The following is a 20,860-nucleotide window of genomic DNA, read 5'->3' as shown; positions in this document are numbered from 1 at the left end:
CAATTGTTGTACACATAAAAATGAGATTTTTCCCAAATTTTGATGTCGATACATTAATTATATCAAAAGTTATTAACAATTAAAGAAAAATAATAAAACATTTTCAAACGGCTATATTTTAAAAACTAATAAAGATATCGAAGTCAGATTTTTTTTAAAATACTTATAATACCTTGAACTTTCGAAACAATTACAACAATAAAAATTTTTTTTCGAAAGTTATTAACTTTTTGTTTAAACAATTGCTAATATCTCAAAAAGTATATATATTTTTTGAAAAATTCTTGCTCCTGCGTATTCCTGAGGATTTTTGCTATCGAAATCAATCATAAAATTCAAGGGCCCGACATATCGGAAGGTGTAACCCTAATTATAAGAAAACGCCTCAGCGTAAGACCACGAAGACATCCCGCTGCCGTTGCGATGTACACCGAGGCATCTTATTTTGATTAAGGCTACGCTTTCCGATATGTCGGGCCCTTGAATTTTATGACTGATTTCGATAGCAAAAATCCTCAGGAATACGTAGGTGCAAGAATAAAAAAAAATATACTTTGTGAGATATTAGCAATTGTTTAAACAAAAAGTTAATAACTTTCGAAAAAATTTTTATTGTTTATTGTTGTAATTATTTCGTAATTATAAGGCATTATAAGTATTTTGAAAAAAATCCGACTTCGATATTAGTTTTTAAAATATAGCCGTTGGAAAATTTTTTATAATTTTTCTTTAATTGTTAATAACTTTTAATATAATTAATGTATCGACATCAAAATTTGGGAAAAATCTCACTTTTATGTGTGCAACAATTGTGCCAAATTAAAAAAAATCCGTGACCTAAGGGTTATAAGTCAATCCAAATAGCCAAGAATAACTCATATGTTGGAAGCCAAATGACATTCTGGAATTTACATGAATCCATACGATTTTCACGTAATAAAGCAATCAACACAATTTTGTACTATTATAACAAAAAAAATTTAATTTATTTAATCATTGACTTTTGGAAAATGAAAGTGACAAAGAAGTCCTCTGCAAGTTGAGCTGAAGTAAAGAAGAGAAGTGAAATTAAATAATATTAAAATAAACAGGTATATTCTTTCATCAAATCATTTATCTTCTTTTTTTTCTAGCTAATATTTTTTTTATAATAAAAATGTCTACTTTTATATTAATAAAATGGAAAATGAGTTAGTCAAGAAACAATTCCATAAATGAATATAAAAATCATCAAAATAATTAAAATATAATTTTGTAATTGAGTAATCGCTTTATATTTCTTATTGAAAGAATAAACTGGATTTATTTTGAACTTGATTTTTAATATTTGATTGAATAAAACAAGAATCTAATTAAAAATATGAAACGACTTGCGGATGGAAAAGTTCTAGTTCAATCATTCTTATTTCTTTATAAGAAATGTTCATAAACAAAATTATTATGAAATATTTAGGCCATCAATATGGTTTTTCAAAGATATCAGTAAGCCAAATTCTCAGTGGCTTGATAGTGAGATTGTGCAGAAGATTTATATGAATAATATTGTAACCAAAATAGAATAAAAAATCTTTTTTGCAAATTCTGAGAAATTCTAATTTATAGTTATTATTTACATATAAAACAATTATATATATTAATAATATGCATATTAATAAAATATATATTTTGAAAATACGTTTGAATACTATTAAAAAACGAAGTTCCTATATAGTTAATATTTCACTACTTATAACTGTAATACAACTGAATAACTGAAATAACTATAATAGCACACACAAAAACTTGAATATTTTTACACAAGGTAAAACAATTCACAGACAAGACTACATAAAGTACCTAGGTGTAACTTTTGATAGCAATATGAGATGGGACCTTCACTTACAAAATTTATACAAAAGAACCAAGTATTTAATCTTTATCTTTTACAAATTATCGAGAATAATGAGCACGAAAGTGCTCAGGATGATCTATTACGCCCTATTCCATAGCATTGCATTTTACGGAATTATTGCATGGGGAGGAGCTTACCGTGGTAGAATTAAAGGACTACAAAATTTACAAAACAGATTACTTAAAATAGTTAATAAAAATAAATTCATCATTAAGAAACAACCTCTTGATGTAGGAAAAACCTTCTCATTAGAATCACTACTATACCATTAGGATGATCTTTCTATAACATACAATAATAAAAACAAGAAACAACAGCCTACAAGTACCAAGAAGATTGAGACAAAGCAGTATCAAAAACAGTTATATTAGGGCTATTACAATATTTAATAAATTACCTAGAGAACTTAAATCAATAGAAAATTTACATACTAGGAAAACAAAATTCAAATTATAGATATAACAGAACCCATAAAACTTATTACACCGAGTAAGAAAACTAAAAAAGATAAATATAACTGCAAGAATTCACTCATATCATGGGAAAAATGGCAAAATGGAATTAAATATCCGACATCGGAAGTCCATGAGGATACAAATTTCCTAAACAACATATTACTAGATATTAGAACATACATACGAGGTGTGATCAAAAAGTAAGGTGAATTTTGAAATTTAGCGGGCTACGTCCGTTCGATCTTCGACTTTTTTATTTGGTTATGTCGGTACACTCGTCTAGAACATACGTTCCAAATTTCAGCTTTGTAGTATGTTTGGTTTGTTTGTGAGAGGCATCAAGGTTAGAAGTGTTTTGCGTGCTCCACGATTTGCTGCTGTCTAAAAACATGGATCAAAGAGTTTGCATTAAATTTTGTGTGAAAAATGGAATCAAATATTCCAAAACACTTGAAATGCTGAAAGTGGCATACGATGAGTCTACTTTAAGCCAAAAAAATATTTACAAGTGGTATAAACTCTTCCAAGAAGGCCGAGAAGACACCAACGACGGACCTCGTTCTGGACGCCCCAGCACATCAACAACTAATGAGAATGTTGAAGAAGTGAAGAAAATAGTGTTGGGAAATCGTCGAATTACCATTAGAGAAATTGCTGATGATATTGGCATCTCATTTGGTTCGTGCCAATCAATTTTGACGAGTGTTTTAGACATGAGATGTGTGTTAGCGAAGTTTGTTCCGAAATTGCTCAATTTCGACCAAAAGAAACGTCGCATGAGCATCGCCCAAGAGCTACTGAATGACGTCAACGATGATCCAGATTTACTCAACAGGGTTATAACAGGTGACGAAACATGGGTATACGGTTATGACGTCGAGACTAAGACTCAATCGTCCCAGTGGAGGCATTCTGGATCACCAAGACCAAAAAAAGCACGCCAAGTTCGATCAAATGTAAAGGTTTTGCTTACAGTTTTCTTTGACTGCATGGGCGTAGTGCATCATGAGTTCTTGCCACAGGGTAGAACAGTAAATAAGGAATATTACCTGCAAGTTATGCGCAATTTGCGCGAAGCAATCCGCCAGAAACGTCCGAATTTGTGGAACAATAAAAATTGGCTTTTGCACCATGATAACGCCCCTGCTCACACATCGTTGCTTGTGCGCGAATTTTTGGCTAAAACCAACACAGTAACGATGCTACAGGCACCGTATTCCCCAGATCTGGCCCCCTGTGACTTCTTCTTGTTCCCAAAACTGAAGAGGCCCATGAAAGGACGGCGTTTTGCCACGATTGAGGAGATAAAGACGGCATCGAAGGATGAACTAAACAAGATCACAAAAAATTATTTTTTGAAATGCTTTGAGGATTGGAAAAAGCGTTGGCACAAGTGCATTATATCCGAGGGGGATTACTTTGAAGGAGATAAAATAAAAATTGATGAATAAATAAATATTTTTTGAGAAAAATAAAAATTTACCTTACTTTTTGATCACACCTCGTATGTGCTAAAGGTAATTAATTAATAATTGTAACCTTCATAATAATAGATCATACTCTAGAATGATCATTTACAATTATAAAAAAATGCTAAACAGATCAACTGAAGAAATGGAAAACGTAATTAAGCTAACCAACAAATTCACTGAATCATATAATATAACAAGACCAATAAAACTGTTTCGTCCTCGATGCGAAAAAAAGCCTCGCACAAAAAAAAAAGAATCTGTTCTCTTCTAAAAGTATGTTTAGTCACGTTCGACTAATAATTTAGTAATATTTTTTGTAACTATCTGTAGTTTATGTTTGACCGACGAGTAGAATATTCTAATCTCTCTCAAATGTACAGCACATGTCACACAGCTGTTTATGACAATAGAGCCCTCGTCACTCCGAACGTTTATGATACCCACTATAATAAAAAAAGGTCTTGACAGTATCTCAACTAATAGTTTCTGTGTTGAACTGACCGTTTCCCTTTCCAACAAATACATTCTCAATTGTAACCGCCTACCTCCTTCCTACTTCACTATTTAGCCAATGGCAAATGAATTTTCTGAAAATTCAAAAACTAAATACACCCACTAAACTATCATTGAGTCTGCTGCGACAGACAATAACTAGATTCTCACCAAGCTTTGCGAGAGCAACAGTCGCAGCATGTCTGCTCTGCTCTCTTATACATTTTCACTGTTCACTTTTCTTTTATTAAATAGAGTTTTAGGTTAAATTGTGTTAACTTTACTTTATCTTATCCTCTACAATTCATTTACCTATATAAGGTAAAACTATATACAGAAATCTATATACCCAATACAAGGCTCTGTAATAACTGCTACCTAGTATATAACTGCTACTACGGTTACGGTATGGTTACGGTACGGACACTCAAAAATCGCCTGAAAATCAGAACATATCTCGCTGGTTATACTGCGGTAACAATCAATCTACTAATTTTTGTTAAGATAATGAAAGAAAAAAAAACAATATTTGTTTTTACTGTCAACAAAAATATCTTCCTACTAACAACTACCTCATCAAAGCATATAAATAAACGTTTTATTCAATTTCTGTACGGAAAACAAATTAATTAAAAATAAAAATCAGAGCTTAAAGAATTTGAAAATTCTAGATACTCTTGTCCAACTACTCTGAACTACTATGAATTACGTTTCATACGAAGAAATCGTACATAAAAGCTTCTTCAACGTATCAAGTTCCCTCATATACTCCTATATAACTATGAAAACTAAGCACCAATACTTTCAATCTTACTTCGCCTTAAACAAATCACGATCCCCTTTCCTAAGAATCATCAAAAAAGTCTTATGAACCATAGTAGTAACTACAGTTTAAACTATAAGCTTATATACCACAAAATGATGACTATACATTTAACAATATATATTAATCGTTCATGAAGAATGTTCTAACATTATCACTAACTTACTACTAGATCTAAACGTTAATCAATATACTCATCTATGTCAAGTATCTCTCTAATTCACCCTTACTCTCTTAATCTTTTAAACTTCCTTTAAAAAATATTTACTCAACTTAACATTCCTACACGAATTTAGTCAATTTGACAATAATAATAATATTAATAATTTTGTATGGTGGTAACAAAAGGCAAATCCTTATTGGATGTTGTGTCGGACTCCCTTCATCATCAGTTTCAATCCCGGTATACCACTATTAAAACATCGTGAATCCAGACCTACCGACAAAACACTCCACTCTGTGATTCCAAAATCGAAACTTCAACCACGGAATCTTAACTTCTACCTTTGTCCTCCCTCCAACGTGGTACCGCGTTAGCATTACTTCTCCGTTGGAGGATCTGTTCATATTGTACGTATCGTCTGTTTGTCCGTCTTACCATCCGCAGCTCTTCTGCATTCCTTCACATATTTACTTGTTTATTCAAATATCCTTCTTCTTTCTTATACTTCCGTAGCTGAGCTCCCAGAAGCGAATAATAAATTTGCCGCATCTCGTGCTTCACCTTTCAACGACTCGTACAATCGAATAGTATTACCAGCCTCGTCAATTTGACCTTTTTCAGTCAAAGTGTTATAAATACTTATAATAAAAAATACGTATCATATACAACTTGTAACAAATCTGTTCAGTCGATGACACTCAACAATAAAGGTTCATAATATATTAATCATATATAATTCTTCTTTAATATACAATCATTTTCTTTAACTGTCTATTACGTATCAGCTTTCTTATTAATATAAATCATTTTCTAAACAGCTGAATTAAATTAAAAATTTTTAATTAAATAGCCATATTGATAAAAATCGTATAATTAATTTCCGTTAAACAGTTACATAGCATTTTAAAGAACTATTTTCCAAATGAAAAAATCGATAAATCAACAGGATTTTCTTCAACATTAGAAACAGGTACTTCCGCAACAAGATTGCCAAATGACCCGAATTCGATGGAGATGTTGCTACCTAATCCTCAAGATGAATTCTCCAGTGAGTCAAAAATCTTTTAACAACCATCGATGCACTCTTAATTTGTTCCGTCTGGTTTTCTTTTCCACTATACACAGATACACAACCGATGATGCAATGAAATTTCGGTAAATTACGCGAAACTCAGCGTAGCAGTCAATTTATACCGTTTGCGGTCAGAATCGTTGACGGAATTCAAGGATTAATTCAATTATAATTATAGTATTATTAGGATATCATCTTACAAAATATTTATTTCATAATCGATCGTCTTATTGCTTATGTTAAACTAAAATTTTTTAAACAAACAACTGACAACGCTGTAATGTATGATAATCTAAACTATAATAAATTATTAATATTAATCTTAAGTATTGACAACATACCTGTAAATATTTAATATATGTATCCTCCGATAAGCATATATCTATTTATTTATTATACAAAGATAATTGCTTTTATTATGTTTATTTATAATAAGGTGGTATAAAAATATTACATCGGCTTGCTACTCTGAGTTGAATCTTAAAGCTAATAATATTTATTAATATAAAGAAGATAACGTAGGACTTGATATTCGTAAATTTTATAAGATATTCAAGCTAAAGCTAAATAATGAAAGTCCCGAAGTTTGCATTGGAAAAAAGTATTAAGATTAACAGTCAAAATATTATCCAAAGCTATATCTATTTGAATGTGCTGCGCAGTTACGGACAACGTGAACGGATAAGCTACACTTAGAGAATCGGACATGCACGCCGCTCTTGCACTACTGTACTCGTTGCTGTTGTTAAAGCTGCGTTTGTTCGGGTGTAGCGTTGCCTAGCTGGATCTGCTGCGGGCTGGCGAATCTCGCATTGAAAAGCCGAGCAATATGAGCTTGATGCACGCTCTGCTGATCCCCTATGTTGTGCAATGCTTGCACGTGTGCATGTTGAGGGTATTCTACGCCGACAAAATCTGTGTGATTTGGAAAAAAACAGTTATTTGAAGTAAGCGCGTCTTTTGCTTTTTGCCAAAAAAACTGCCCACATGTGGAATAATGAGCAATATATCTCAGAGCTTTCATTCGAATTCACGCGAATCATTAATTATGTCCGAGCAGAGTTTTAAATTTCACCAATCGCGGTTTCATTTTTTTTTAAATATCTAATTATCAGTTTCGTATAAACTTTACAAATCTTAAAATATTTGTCATTTATTTCGAGAGTAAGCGGCTTATTTTATCAAAAACTATTTATTATCTTTTTAATTAGAAATATGGTAATTAAATTCTGTACGTGAGTTTAATTTGCGTTCGCAATAACAACAATGCTTTTAAGTTTTTCTAACGATACTTGTTACTGGAAGGTAAATTTACCAGGAAAAGCTTGTACTTGTTGATATTGCTGTAACTGTTGTTGATAGGCCAAAGCCAAAGCTTGCTGTGTTTGTGGATGAAAGCGTCGTTGAAAATCATTTTGTTGTCGATGATAAGCAGCTACTGGTGGACTTGCAACAAATGCTGACGAGAGAATAGGTCCACCAGTTATACGTGCATAGCCTGAAACTGCATATTCAAATATTGTTTGTACCTACTATCTATCGTCTTATATTATAGTCTCGTGATAATGAGCCTCGAAGATAAATGCTTATCTTCAATAGTATAAGTAATGTACTTAGACTATAATAAGTAAGTGATAAAAATAATATAAACGCGTTTTTTCATCATTCTAAAATAAGTGTATCTCATGATATTTCGAATTTAGGCGAGCTATGAAACTAGCTTTTGAATGAACTCTCGTAATTTAAAAATTTGCTTCCTCAAAAAAATTATGATTCATGAGGTTCAAAATAGTGATACAAGGTACACCTATCTTATTTTTATAAACTAGTGATGTTTAATACACGTGACGCACTCATTATTTTTTTGTATTCGTTTTAATATCTTTATAAGCATAATTGAAAATAAAAAATGCAGTATGTATTAAATATTCCCATGACTTCAAAAGATACGTAGCCGTCGATATTATATATTGGTAAATAAAAATTTAATAATGTTAACAGTTGATACTCATGATTTAAAAATGCTATAAATGAAACTTTAAGTTTTTATCGTACGATGTTCTGTGTTGAAAAATTATCAAAAACTTTCAAAAAACTAGAAAAAAATGTAATATAAGTTCTGAAAATATTATAGTTATCTATAATTATATTGCGCATCCTTCACAATATAAATAATAGACTTCGATAGACTCAACTTTGTTAGCTGTAGTATTTAGTGTATCCTTAGACAATTTTTCTAATATTTTACGGAACGAAATAAGCCGAAATCATTGTACAATGTTTTTATATAGATAATCTATCAATTTATATTAGGTATTGTTTATTTTGTTCATTTGAAGCTAAACTTTCCAATAAAGTAAAGTTCAATTAAGTTCTCTAACGAAAAATCAGCTGGTTTTTATTTTAGGCAAGTTAAATAATCAAATGAATTAAAAATAATAAATTAAAATTAAAATGAATTAATAAACATTCTGCTCTTCGAAATCTTTCATAAAAATAACTTACAATCTTTTTTTTAATCATTAGTAATTAAATCACATAGTTCATATGAAATTCGTGCCTTCGAACATTTAATCGTCTGCGAGCATCTGTAGAAATATTTTATAAGCGTATATAACGCATATAACTATCATATAATACGTCTGATCACGTGATTATCTTTCAGCCAATCAGATCGCGAATAAACTGTCTTCACTTTATTAGGTTCTCTTTTTTTATACTTGAGGAAAAAGGACTACGAGTGTCAGCAGTAATCTTTTATGAGCGTACATAACATATGTATAACTATCATGTAACGCATTATTTGATCATGTTACTATCTTTTAGCGAATCGAATCACGAATAAACTAACTTCACTTTGCCAGTTTTTCTTTTTTATAAAATTAATAAAAGAACTGTTTTTTATAACAATATTGATTCGACATAAATTAAATGAATAAAAATTCTTATTTAATTAAATGAATAATTAAATAAATAAATAAACGCTCAGACGCGCTTTAATGCCTAATTTTTGTTACGTACATTCTTTTTCAGCTCACATTAAAGGTATTCTGTCATACATATTAAATACTAATTGGTGTTTATAAATGGTGATATCGAAAATAAACTGTTTGGAGGTTGGATAGAAGCAAAGCAATTTAGTGCAAGTCTGTACTGCAGGCAAATGAGTTGCCCGTGGCTTCTGCGAATAGTAACTAGCAAAGTGAGTTCACGACAATACAGAGAAAAGAAAATCGAAGCTATAATCTACTGTCTAAAAAAGGTGATGTATGCTAGAAGTTATCGTGAAGATAGAGTGATGGAATAGTATTAAAAGGATGACGAAAAAGCAAGTTTGGTGAAAATGAGATACATACCTAGTCCAGGATTACGATAAGCGAGGGCATGAGCGACACTGGGCAGCACTCGGTGCGCTAGATGTGGATCACCGACGCTCGAGCTGAATGACTGATGCGACGCTGGCCCGTTGAAAGCAAATGCAGTCTGCGTGAGGCCTGGCCTCACAAAACTGAACGACGCGTGCTGCTCTAAGCCACCGAGCACATTCGACGGCCTTATACCATTCGCTGACGCTAGCTCGCTACTAGTACAGCCCGTCAATACGCCGAGCATCAACAACCCACACTTCTGCAATATAAATGAGTGAAATGAGTACGTTCGACAACGTGCCTGATGTAGTCTGCTGTGAACACTTTCTTTTTTATTTCACTAGACGTTACGTTAACAGCTAATTTTTCGCTTCGATGAATTTATAATCGCATTATTCGCTTTACTAATTGTATTATTAATTTGACATTCACTTTGCTCCTGTGTTCGTGCTTCTCTTGTTAAATAAATCATATATTGCACGTTTAGTGTAAATACCACCGGAGACTGTTACTGATGGGAGTTGTTGAGCTAAATTCTTAATAGTATACATGTTACATGACATATACGCATAATAGATGTGATGTATTTTTTCATAATATCGTCAAACTGACACTGATTTATAGAATTCTGAATGATTTGATAAATTATTGATTATCTATTGAGCCTACTAATTTAATAGAGATTTGTGGAACTACCTTTCACGTAGGCTTTTGATCGAGTACAATGAGACGTTCGAATAAGATCATCGCAAACTCTGAGGAAGTCTGTACGCTTTATATTTTCTATGTTCAAGTTATGATGATCATCAAGTATATGCGCCAAGTGACTATGTTCGATCTTGGAATGTACTGTAATAGATTCTTTATGTTTCAGGCAACGCAAAAGGAAAGCCAAGAGACTTTCGGTATACTGACATGAAAGCATAATCATTCAACCGAGACATGTTTTAACCACAAACCACGACTGAACATTGAATAGAGCTCTGGTAATCGTAAATGAATTCACGCAAGCTTTTTCCATATTATCTGTCATAGTAAAAATGCTACCTTTATTCCGTTACGATAGTTACAAGGGCTATATTTACGAAATATGCACTATACATAGACCATGAGATGAATTCGACAAATTCTTGGCGACTGTGCGATTCTCGCCTCTCAAGAGATTTCATCTCATCACGTGTGCATCGTACTGCTTCTCTCTTATCTCCGAAATTTTATTTTTTATTATATTTTCTACTCGCAAATTCACTTGAGTGCTTCACTTCCATCTTTTTAGCTTTATTACGCGGCTTTTAAATCACTGATATTACTTTTTTTAGATCCTCGTCACTTCTTGGAAATATAAGTTAGGCATAAGTAATATACACTAGTGTAAGTTATGTGTTCAACTCTTTGTCTGTCTTATATTTATTTAGCATTCTACTAGCCCATTTCTACGCGGATCTCTTATTTTATGCTAATTAGCATGTGAATTTGAAAATTATCAGTTGCATTCGTCATCCGTTATCATGCCGGTTTTTTATAATTAAAATTCGAAAATTTATGATTAATATTTCTATTATAATACTATTATCTCTGCTACTGTATGCAATACGTTTTTTACTCAACAATACATAAGTATTTCTTTAACATGCAATACATGCATTTCTAATTAGCAATGAATGTACAATACTATTAGATTTGGTACAGCAGCTTGTACTAATGTTTTTTTTTCACGCGAAGTTTTACATACAGATCAGAATAGCTTGAATCCATCTACAGTGTTTGTAAATGTTTTGTATTTTCAAACGTAATAAATTCCAAACAAAAAATCTTTAAACTTATTACAAGGAATGTATTACAGAATTGTTAAGTTAATGTGAAAGAATTGAAACGTATCACTCGTATAGTTTTCATCATTTGAATTATGTGTTCAAAAAAAGCTACATTCGAATATTTTCTCAAGTTAAAAGAATTGAATATTGCGCTCGATTGTAAATGTAGAAAATACATTAAAAAACCGATTCATTGACCTATAACGAGGGCAAAATTATTCAGATAGATATAATAATAATAAGAAAATATTCTTTGCTGTTTCTTCGGCTTTCTGATGTTTTATTGGAAAGAAACCATATATTATTATTACGTGTAATTTGAAAATACTTATAAGATAATTACTAAATAGTTTTCAATAAAATACTTAAAAAATTTCGGTAGATCATAGCCGACGAAACGTCGTAAAGAATATCTGAATATTACAAAATGACACGCAGATAAATAGCAAATACCTAAAGTTTAAAAATAAATGGAAGGTTGATGAGGGATTCGCAATCGGACGCTTACTAAAGCAAGCAGGATAAAGAACATCGAGCAGTTTAACGGAAAAGAGATTTACGCGTGGCAATACACTTTTAACAATAGTCCTCTCTGAGCAAGATTGAACGGTAGATATTTAATTAAATTAGTTCGTTCAGGATAAAACGTGAAAGACCTTTGTCCTCGAGGTCTCAAATGAATTTTCCGATGAAAAGTAAAATCGACAACGCGTTGCGTTTCTACGCCGCAGTTTGAAATACGTAAAACCGAACGGCAAAAGCAAACATCGCTGCACAGAGAGTGAAATACACAATGATGGTAGGAAAGCAATGGTGAAGCCCGCGTTGACGTTACAAGGCGAAAGACTGATATGGAAAAACATTGCTGTGGACTCACCAGTAAATTTTCAGCCATCGAAACAATACGGAACACCCGTCCAAGCAGATAATAAAGTTTGGTTCCTAAGCCTCGCAGCGACGATGAATATCGAGGCTCAATTCCAGAAGCCGGCCAAGTCGTGGAACGTTAAATACCTCGGAAGCTATCCGACCTCTACGTGATCCGAATGTCCGGGTTCTCCGTTCATTTTTCGAACCTCTCTCTTTTGCACACCGCCTTTCTATATCTGTCTGTCCCTCTTCTCCCTCTATTTCTCCCTGCCCCCTTTCTCGTGTCCGTGTCGCGGCCACCTCCTCCCCTCCTTACAAGTATATTTAAAGACAAATTTGCAAGCTTCTCTCCAAATCAAATGTCCTCTTATTTTTCCTAATTCTTTGCATATTTTACGTTTGTCTTGTACTGTTATTACCAGAAGCAAATAATTTTGTTTTCATAATCTCTTGTTTCGCCAAAAACATTGAAATTAAGCTTTCTGGTGCGTTTCACTTATTAACAAAATACCGTGCACTTGTCTTCAGCATTTTGTATGATTATTTGATAATCGTTTGTCTTTGATAAGCCCTCGCGATTCTTTATGCAAGTTCTTAGCTTTTTAACTGATTGTATTCCATTACGCTTTATTTGATTGTAACAACATATATATAGTTTCAGATATTATAACCAAAATAGTAAGCAGTTTGCATGCCTATTTTATTAATAGATAAATGTGATAAGTGTGTATTTGATAATGAATATTATTTAGCTTTCATTAAAAAAATCTTTTTCTAAACTTAACTATTTATACGTCATGATTAAGATTGTTACTGTATATTTCGTATTTTCATAATCTGATAACGGTGCAAAATGATTTAATGTTATACATAAACGGTAGTAAATTTTTATGATAATCTTTGTTCTTTCGGTACTCTTAATTCTTTAAGAAGCTTTCAAAAATAAAATATGTACATGGCCTAAATGAAACTTTGAGATAGATCTTCAAATTATTAAAACGATGTTTAGTCAATCTTACATCGTTGCAGATAAAATACGAGTATTTGTATATTTTAATACCTTAATTATCAATTGATTCAATATTTAGTCTTTTATTTCCTAACATTTTGACAATATTCAAAAATTACTGGACGTTCTATAAATGATTATCAGAACATTAAATTCTAACATTTATTTATCGAATAAAAAACAAATATTTGTATAATTGCCTTTTCTGTAGTAATTGACGTATTTAATGAAAGAAATTTTATATATACCTTGAAATTTTGAATATTCATATCATTTAAAATTTATTATATTATTATTTATACATTTTATATATATATATATACCTTTAAAATCTGGAATATTTATACCTTTTAAATAAAAATCTATACTTAAATGCAGTATAAATATTATCTCATAAGTCCCCAATATTATCAATTTATAATCGATAAGTTATGCAAACTCAAGAAAGACTATAGTTACTATTGGAAATTAGTGAAAGTGACTTTCATCTGATTAATTAAACTTGCACGACCACGACCGTAGTGCATGAGCGTACTGCTTTGGATTCATTGCATGAGGCCTTTAAAATAATGTATTTTGTTTCCATTCTTTATTCAAATTCCTAATAATATTTTTCTTCGATTAAATACACCTATTTTGTCTATGAAACATTATTTATCACAATTTTCCTCAGTCAATCTCTTTACAGAATAAAATTATATTTACCAGAATTAAAAATACAATTATGCATTTGTAAATTCCCTAGTTTCCTTAGATCAGAATTCTTAATTTTTTATGAACAGCAGAAACATTTATTTTAATAAGTATTAAATATGCAGAAAAACTGTAAAGAAGACTATTGTTTATGTTGATTCGAATGTTTAAATAAAGAAACAGATTGTTTAATGAACACAAATTATTTACAGGGAATTGTATGAATTTACAATGACTGATATAATTGGAAAATTAAACAGTAACGTGAACATGATTACATAACGATTGCATAAATAACTTACTAGAAATATTGTGACATAAAAGTACGAAACTAGTGATTTTTATAACTTTTCAGTGTTGAAGGACATTTCCAACTAAATAATCCGGAAAGAGAGGTATAAAATATTTTGATATAGAAAATCTTTCAATAGAAGAATGTGCAAAGATATAAGACAATAAAAGACTAAATCCGAAGTACGTTTTTGAGTGAGTAATTAGGATGAATATATCTGTACAAAATTTATGTATTTAATTGAATTTAATTAATTTGACGCAATTGATTTACGTGTAATGCACAGATTTAGTGAAAAAAATGAGCAAACACCACAGGGAATCATCTCGCGTATCATCCAAAAAGCGACTGGACTACGCCCCCCCCCGCGACTTCATCTGTATATGTGCACGTGTTTTAAGATCACGCGTTATCGTTTGTGTGTGTTTGAATGCATATATTCACATATATTATTTTTGGTACATACATATATACTGATTATTAATTTATAAAATAGTAGAGTAGAGGGGAGGGGGTAATAGCAAATATACACATTGTTTTTTCTTAAATAAATTTTTTTTTATTGATAAAAAATAAATCTTATTCTACAAGTCATTTACATTAAAAGATTATTCATAGAAATCCTTCAATAATTTCATCGCTTTCTTCCCAATTCATGCAGCAACCATTTAAGTAAAACTTTTTCATAAATTTGACATTTTGATGTGCGCACGCCGATTCGTATTTACCGTTATGATTAGGACACACAGTAACTGATTTCATATTTTCAAAAGGGGAATATCCTCAATCATTCATTGGTTCACTAGTCGAGGGTGGGGGTTATGCAAGAGCACTGATTTTGTCGCGCGCGTAAGTCGAATATGATTAGTAGTGGGAGTAGCTAAGTCTAAGGGGGATTATGCGGAGTAGCTTGGCGTGGGTATATTAATGTGTTCTTAGTCGTGCGTACGCTTTTCACGCAGCAGGCAAGACATAAACGTCAGTTCAACGGCTTTTCACACACAGCAGACCAGTCGTAAAATTTAACGAACAGGCCATGGGTGGTGTAGCTGCAACGGCTTTTTTTGTGAGGACCATTTTTTCAAGACGATCGCACAGCTATTCCAACGTTCAATTAAAATATAAAACAGCACTTTTCAGTGCTAAATAACGTATGAAAAAAATATTTGTTCAATAAATAAACGAATTATATTTGAAAAATTTATTAAATTTTCCATAAAACAGTACTTTTTAGTGCTAAATAAAAAAAAATTATTAAAAACTTTGTCTAGTGTTTTTTCTTTTTCCCAATCCAATTTGCAGCAAAGTCAATAGATAAGTATAAGGTAGGTATTTTTTAATTACCGTTTCGTTGAAAGTCTGTCTTATTTTTATAAGAAATTCTAATTACATATACATGGCCACAAATGACATTTTTGAACAATCTTTACCAATTTTTATAGATTTAACCTATTAAGGACGGGACGGACACTTTTTCGTGTCCAACTTCAAGCTACCACCAAGCCAATAATTTAATTGCAAACAAATTCGCGAACTACCGTTTCCTATGTTTTTAAGTATGTTCTTTCCGATTATGACACTTAATTTTTTCAAAAATTAGTTTTTTCGTGTACAATTTGAAAATTAAAAAAAAAAGCACTGATTTTTTGGAAAAAAAAATTTTTGTGATCGAAATTTGTTTGCCTTTCGATTTTTTTATGGGCTTAAAATTCATAAAAAAGGTGTCCATGATACCTTAACTAAAAAATATCGGCCCTACGAAAACCCAAATATATATATTTTTTAATAAATTTGCGTAAATAAACAAAAATTTCATTCACTAACTTCACCGATTTTTATCTCGAAAACTATCGACTTTCATGAAAAGTATATAAGAACAAAAAATTTTTAGAATCAGTCAAGGAACACGTCTGAATTTTTTTAGATTTTTGGGGACCATTTTTGGTTTTTTCGAAAATGGCCATTTCCAAGGCGATCGATTTTGTTCCTACTTTATCATCATGAACTAAATTTCGAAGAATTGACGCATTAGTAATTAATGATTATACCAATCTTAATAATATAGGCCACATCCACTTTTTCGATCTGAAAGAAGGATATAAATTGCTGCAGTGAGCATCATGTTGATCAACTCCACCCATTGTACTCCAATCATTGTACTGTTTCACAACTTTAGGAACTGGCAAACCTACTTTAGAGTAATCTTTTGAAGAATATGCGTACAAATCTGTTTTTCAAAATCACGCAGGAATATATGACCTGCTTACATTGGAAAACTACGGGAATTTTGATATTTTGAAAATTTTGAAAAAAATTTTTGATATTTGATAATTTTGAAAAATTCAGACGTGTTCCTTGACTGATTCTAAGCATTTTTTGTTCTTATAAACTTTTCATGAAAGTCGATAGTTTTCGAGATAAAAATCGGTGAAGTTAGTGAATAAAATTTTTGTTTATTTACGCAAATTTATTAAAAAATATATATATTTGGGTTTTTGTAGGGCCGATATTTTTTAGTTAAGGTATCATGGACACCTTTTTTATGAATTTTAAGCCCAAAAAAAAATCGAAAGGCAAACAAATTTCGATCACAAAAATTTTTTTTTCCAAAAAATCAGTGCTTTTTTTTTTAATTTTCAAATTGTACAAGAAAAAACTCATTTTAGAAAAAATTAAGTGTCATAATCGGAAAGAACATACTCCAAAACATAGGAAACGGTGGTTCGCGAATTTGTTTGCAATTAAATTATTGGCTTGATGGTAGCTTGAAGTTGGACACGAAAAAGTGGCCGTCCCGTCCTTAATGGGTTAATTATATTACAGAATATGAATATTTATTAAAGATGATAAATCGATAGAATACAAAACGCGCATAATGACTAGTACTCTCTGAAAGAATGGCTACGGTTCAAGCGGCATAGCGTAGTCGGGCGAACGCATAAGGAGCGCGAGTTCGATTCCCCTTGTAGTATTGATATATATTTTTTTATTAATACTATAATTGTAATTAATGATAGATATCGTTTTATTTTTAAGAATTATTTATTTAAATATAATTAAATATTTAAATATAATTCAATATATAATATCTTTTTTCTGTTAGAGATTTAATCCTGAACTGCTATGTGGGGTAGATTTACCCCAGACAATTTTTAACAATAAATAAAATTTTTTTTTTTTTCAACAATTTGTTTCAGTGTATGTAACATTAAAAATTGTTAACTGAATATTTTTTTTGTAGTAAAAGGTTTGAAATATACTAGAAAAAATTTTCATAGCAAAATATCTAAAATTCTCTGATTTATTTGAAGTTTTTCGGGCTAGGGTAGAATTACCCCACCGAGCAGTTACGTGGCCAAAATGAGGTGTGCCAGCTAAGGGTTAATCGATCGTTCTTCAAATGGAAGGGTATAAGGATATGACTATCATGAAAGAATAAGTTGATATATTATAAAAAAATTTCAATTTATTTGTTCATATAAAGAGTGTGGTTACTGCATGAAGAAAAAGTTTGATTTGATAGTTTCTTGAGTGAAGGACAACCCAATTCCTTAACATTCATCACAGTTGTTCTTTAAAAAATAAAATAATATCATATATATATATATATATATATACGAGGTCTGTGCGGAAAGTATCAGGCCTACGTTTATATCTTCGCACCATAGTGTTCGAGAGACCTCTACCGGACAGAAACGTCAACAGTAAAGCCTCACGAATCTATTGGTGACTTACTGATACCTGCCGGACGTATAGTTCATGCGCAGCGTGTCTTTGTTTACAGTGCCTTTTTCGCGTTCGTCTGATTTTGATATTGTCAAAAATGACTGAAAAACAAGATCAACGAATTTGCATCAAATTTTGCTTTCAACTCGGAAAAACGAGTTCGGAAACTATTGAAATGATGCAAAAGGCCTTCGGAAGCGAGTGTATGAGCAAAACACGAATAAAAGAGTGGTATAAACGGTTCAAGGATGGTCGCACTTCTGTCGATAGTAATTCTCGTTCCGGCCGACCTTCGACGACAAAAACCGCAGATAATATTGAGCGGGTGCGACTTGCAATCGAACAAGATCGTCGTATAACTGTGCGAGAACTAGAAGAAGACCTTGGGATACCAAAAACTATCATTTCAGAAATTTCAACCGAAAATTTAGGAATGAAACGCATGTGTGCAAAATTGCTCACAGCAGAGCAGGAGAACATTCGCTTAGAAATCGCTCTGGACAATCTGGAAATGGTCAATAATGATGATAATGTGCTTAGAAAAGTCATTACAGGTGATGAATCATGGGTTTATGGTTAAAGGACCTGAAACAATACAACAATCTTCACAGTATAAGCATTCTGAATCGCTAAGATCAAAAAAAGCACGTCAAAGTCGGAGCAATGTTAAGTCAATGTTGATTGTTTTTTTCGATTGTGAAGGTGTTGTAAATAAATAATAATATTTAAGCATTGGGAATGGTTTCAATAAAGCCCCTAGCTGCCATTCCAGTCGCTGCCGTCGAGCCGCCAACTGCCGCCGCCGCCGTCACCGCCGTTACTACAGCATTGGTCACCGCTAACGGGCCGCCGACGAATTTGGAGAAGGGAGCAGAGAATAGGATGGGAGAAACGTTACATCAATCGTAACCACGGACTGCAGCTCATTCTCGTCCAGAAAAAGTCGTCGACAGCAGCAGCAGCAGCAACAGCAGCAACCAGTGAGCAGCAACAGTCTTCTGATTATATTCTAAGTCAAATTACATCAAGGAAAAGAAAGTTATTAGAAGCTAGATTTTTCGCTAAAATTTCAAAGTTTAGTGATTGAAAGAAAAAAGAAAAAGAATTATTTCACCTTTGAGCTAAATACAAAATATTCTACAAGTCATTTTTTTCCTTTCTACAAGTTAAGTCGCTATTACTAATTTGTTTCTTTTACAGATGGATTTTACTCAACTAAGATTGCTCTAAACAAAATGAAACATTGAAGAACTCTGCAGTGGATGTATGCATGAAGTTTGAAACAAGGGAAAATATTCCTGAAGGAACTTCAGCGTATTGTCTCATTTTACATGATCGCATCGTTTAATACAATCCAATAAGTGGGGATGTGAAGAAACTTATTTAGGGAGTGGAGATTGATGTATTAAAGAGATGACTCTTCCCTCAAGCAACTCAGTAGCAGCCAGAATGGAGTACGTAGTGGATATGCAAGGTTTCATGATGCCTGGCAATGCGTATGCCTTAAAGGAGCTAGCGATACTTCCACTTAACTACGACGAAGAACCACTCGTACGATTACTCAAACCTCCGTTTCCATGGCGAAAACTAACTGAAAAATGTAAGCGTTATAATCTTTGGATGGAAATCTACTACCATGGATTAGAATGGGACTCTGGTGATTTCAAGTACGAATAGCATAAATTCATCATCACAGACATGCTCAAAGATGCTATAAAAATTTTTGTTTTCGGAGATCTGAAAAAAGAGTGGTTAGAACGATATGGCTTCAAAGTTTTCGACTTGAATGATTGGGGATATTCCCCTTTTGAAAATATGAAATTAGTTACTGTGTGTCCTAATCATAACGGTAAATACGTAACGAAGTGCGCACATCAAAATGTCAAATTTATGAAAAAGATTTATTTAAGTGGTTGCTGTATGGATTGGGAAGAGAGCGATGAAATTATTGAAGGATTTCTATGAATATTCTTTTAATGTAAATGACTTATCGAATAAGATTTATTTTTTATCAATAAAAAAAATTTTATTTAAAAAAAACAATGTGTATATTTACTATTACCTTCCTCCTCTACTTCACTATTTCATGAATTAATAATCAGTATATAATTTTTTTTACTAAATCTGTGCATTACACGTAAATCGATTGCGTCAAATTAATTAAATTCAATTAAATACATAAATTTATTTTAATATTTAAAACGCATTTCACATTTGGTGGGTGGGGGGGGGGGGGCTCTTGCGCATGATCTAACAGTGCTGATCTGATAGCTCATACGCCTCAGATTACAGAGGGGCGGCGGCGGGGGCCCCTGCTCTCATAGATCTCAGGAGGAGAGGGGGGCTATGAGTGATCTAAGAGTGCTGATCTTATAGATCATGCACTTCAGATCACTGATCTGAAGCCCCTTCCCCATAATCTGAGGCCCCCCCCCCCGATCTGTGGCCTGCCTAGTTTATCTACTATTTTCGGTCTAATAACATATTTCACGTAAAAACAGGACTCTATATATTACCATGAAGCAGGGCTATATGTCTTCATGAATGGTCAATTCGAAATATGTTCAATAAAGGTGAAGTAACATTTTCCATTTGAATTTGACTAAACGGATACCTTGACAATATTTTTTAACAAAGCTCAGATTATAACAAATAAATATAGTTTCAAAAGTACTTATTAAATAATTCAGTTGATTAGCAAACTTCAGATGCTTATCATC

At 32.1% G+C, this 20,860-nt stretch overlaps 1 protein-coding gene across 3 annotated transcripts; it reads right to left on the bottom strand.

Moving 5' to 3' along the window:
• Positions 1-6,206: 6,206 nt before the first annotated feature.
• LOC131672094 (uncharacterized) lies at positions 6,207-12,591 on the bottom strand. Of its 3 annotated transcripts, none has more exons than XM_058949048.1 (4): positions 12,428-12,591; positions 9,725-9,995; positions 7,684-7,872; positions 6,207-7,283 (listed from the first exon to the last, which is right to left on the bottom strand). In XM_058949048.1, exons 1-4 carry the CDS (start codon positions 12,443-12,445, stop codon positions 7,114-7,116), a joined length of 648 nt encoding a protein of 215 aa, XP_058805031.1. In that variant the 5' UTR covers positions 12,446-12,591; the 3' UTR covers positions 6,207-7,113. The 3 variants fall into 3 exon arrangements, with proteins under 3 accessions (XP_058805031.1, XP_058805032.1, XP_058805033.1); XM_058949049.1 differs by having other exon boundaries at positions 7,684-7,866; XM_058949050.1 differs by having other exon boundaries at positions 7,129-7,283; positions 7,700-7,872.
• Between the last annotated feature and the right edge of the window lie 8,269 nt (positions 12,592-20,860).

This window comes from Phymastichus coffea, unplaced genomic scaffold (genome assembly GCF_024137745.1).
Source record: "Phymastichus coffea isolate CEN01 unplaced genomic scaffold, Cenicafe_Pcof_1.1 PCOF00142, whole genome shotgun sequence".
NCBI classification, from domain to species: domain Eukaryota; kingdom Metazoa; phylum Arthropoda; class Insecta; order Hymenoptera; family Eulophidae; genus Phymastichus; species Phymastichus coffea.
This window is presented reverse-complemented; position numbering and strand designations above follow the sequence as displayed.

Excerpts from the sequence above, each read along its gene's own strand:
- LOC131672094 (XM_058949048.1), bottom strand. Across the intron at positions 7,873-9,724 it reads TTATCGTAATCCTGGACTAG|TTTCAGGCTATGCACGTATA; the intron begins GTATGTATCTCA and ends TTGAATATGCAG. Across the intron at positions 7,284-7,683 it reads ACAAGTACAAGCTTTTCCTG|ATTTTGTCGGCGTAGAATAC; the intron begins GTAAATTTACCT and ends CAAATCACACAG.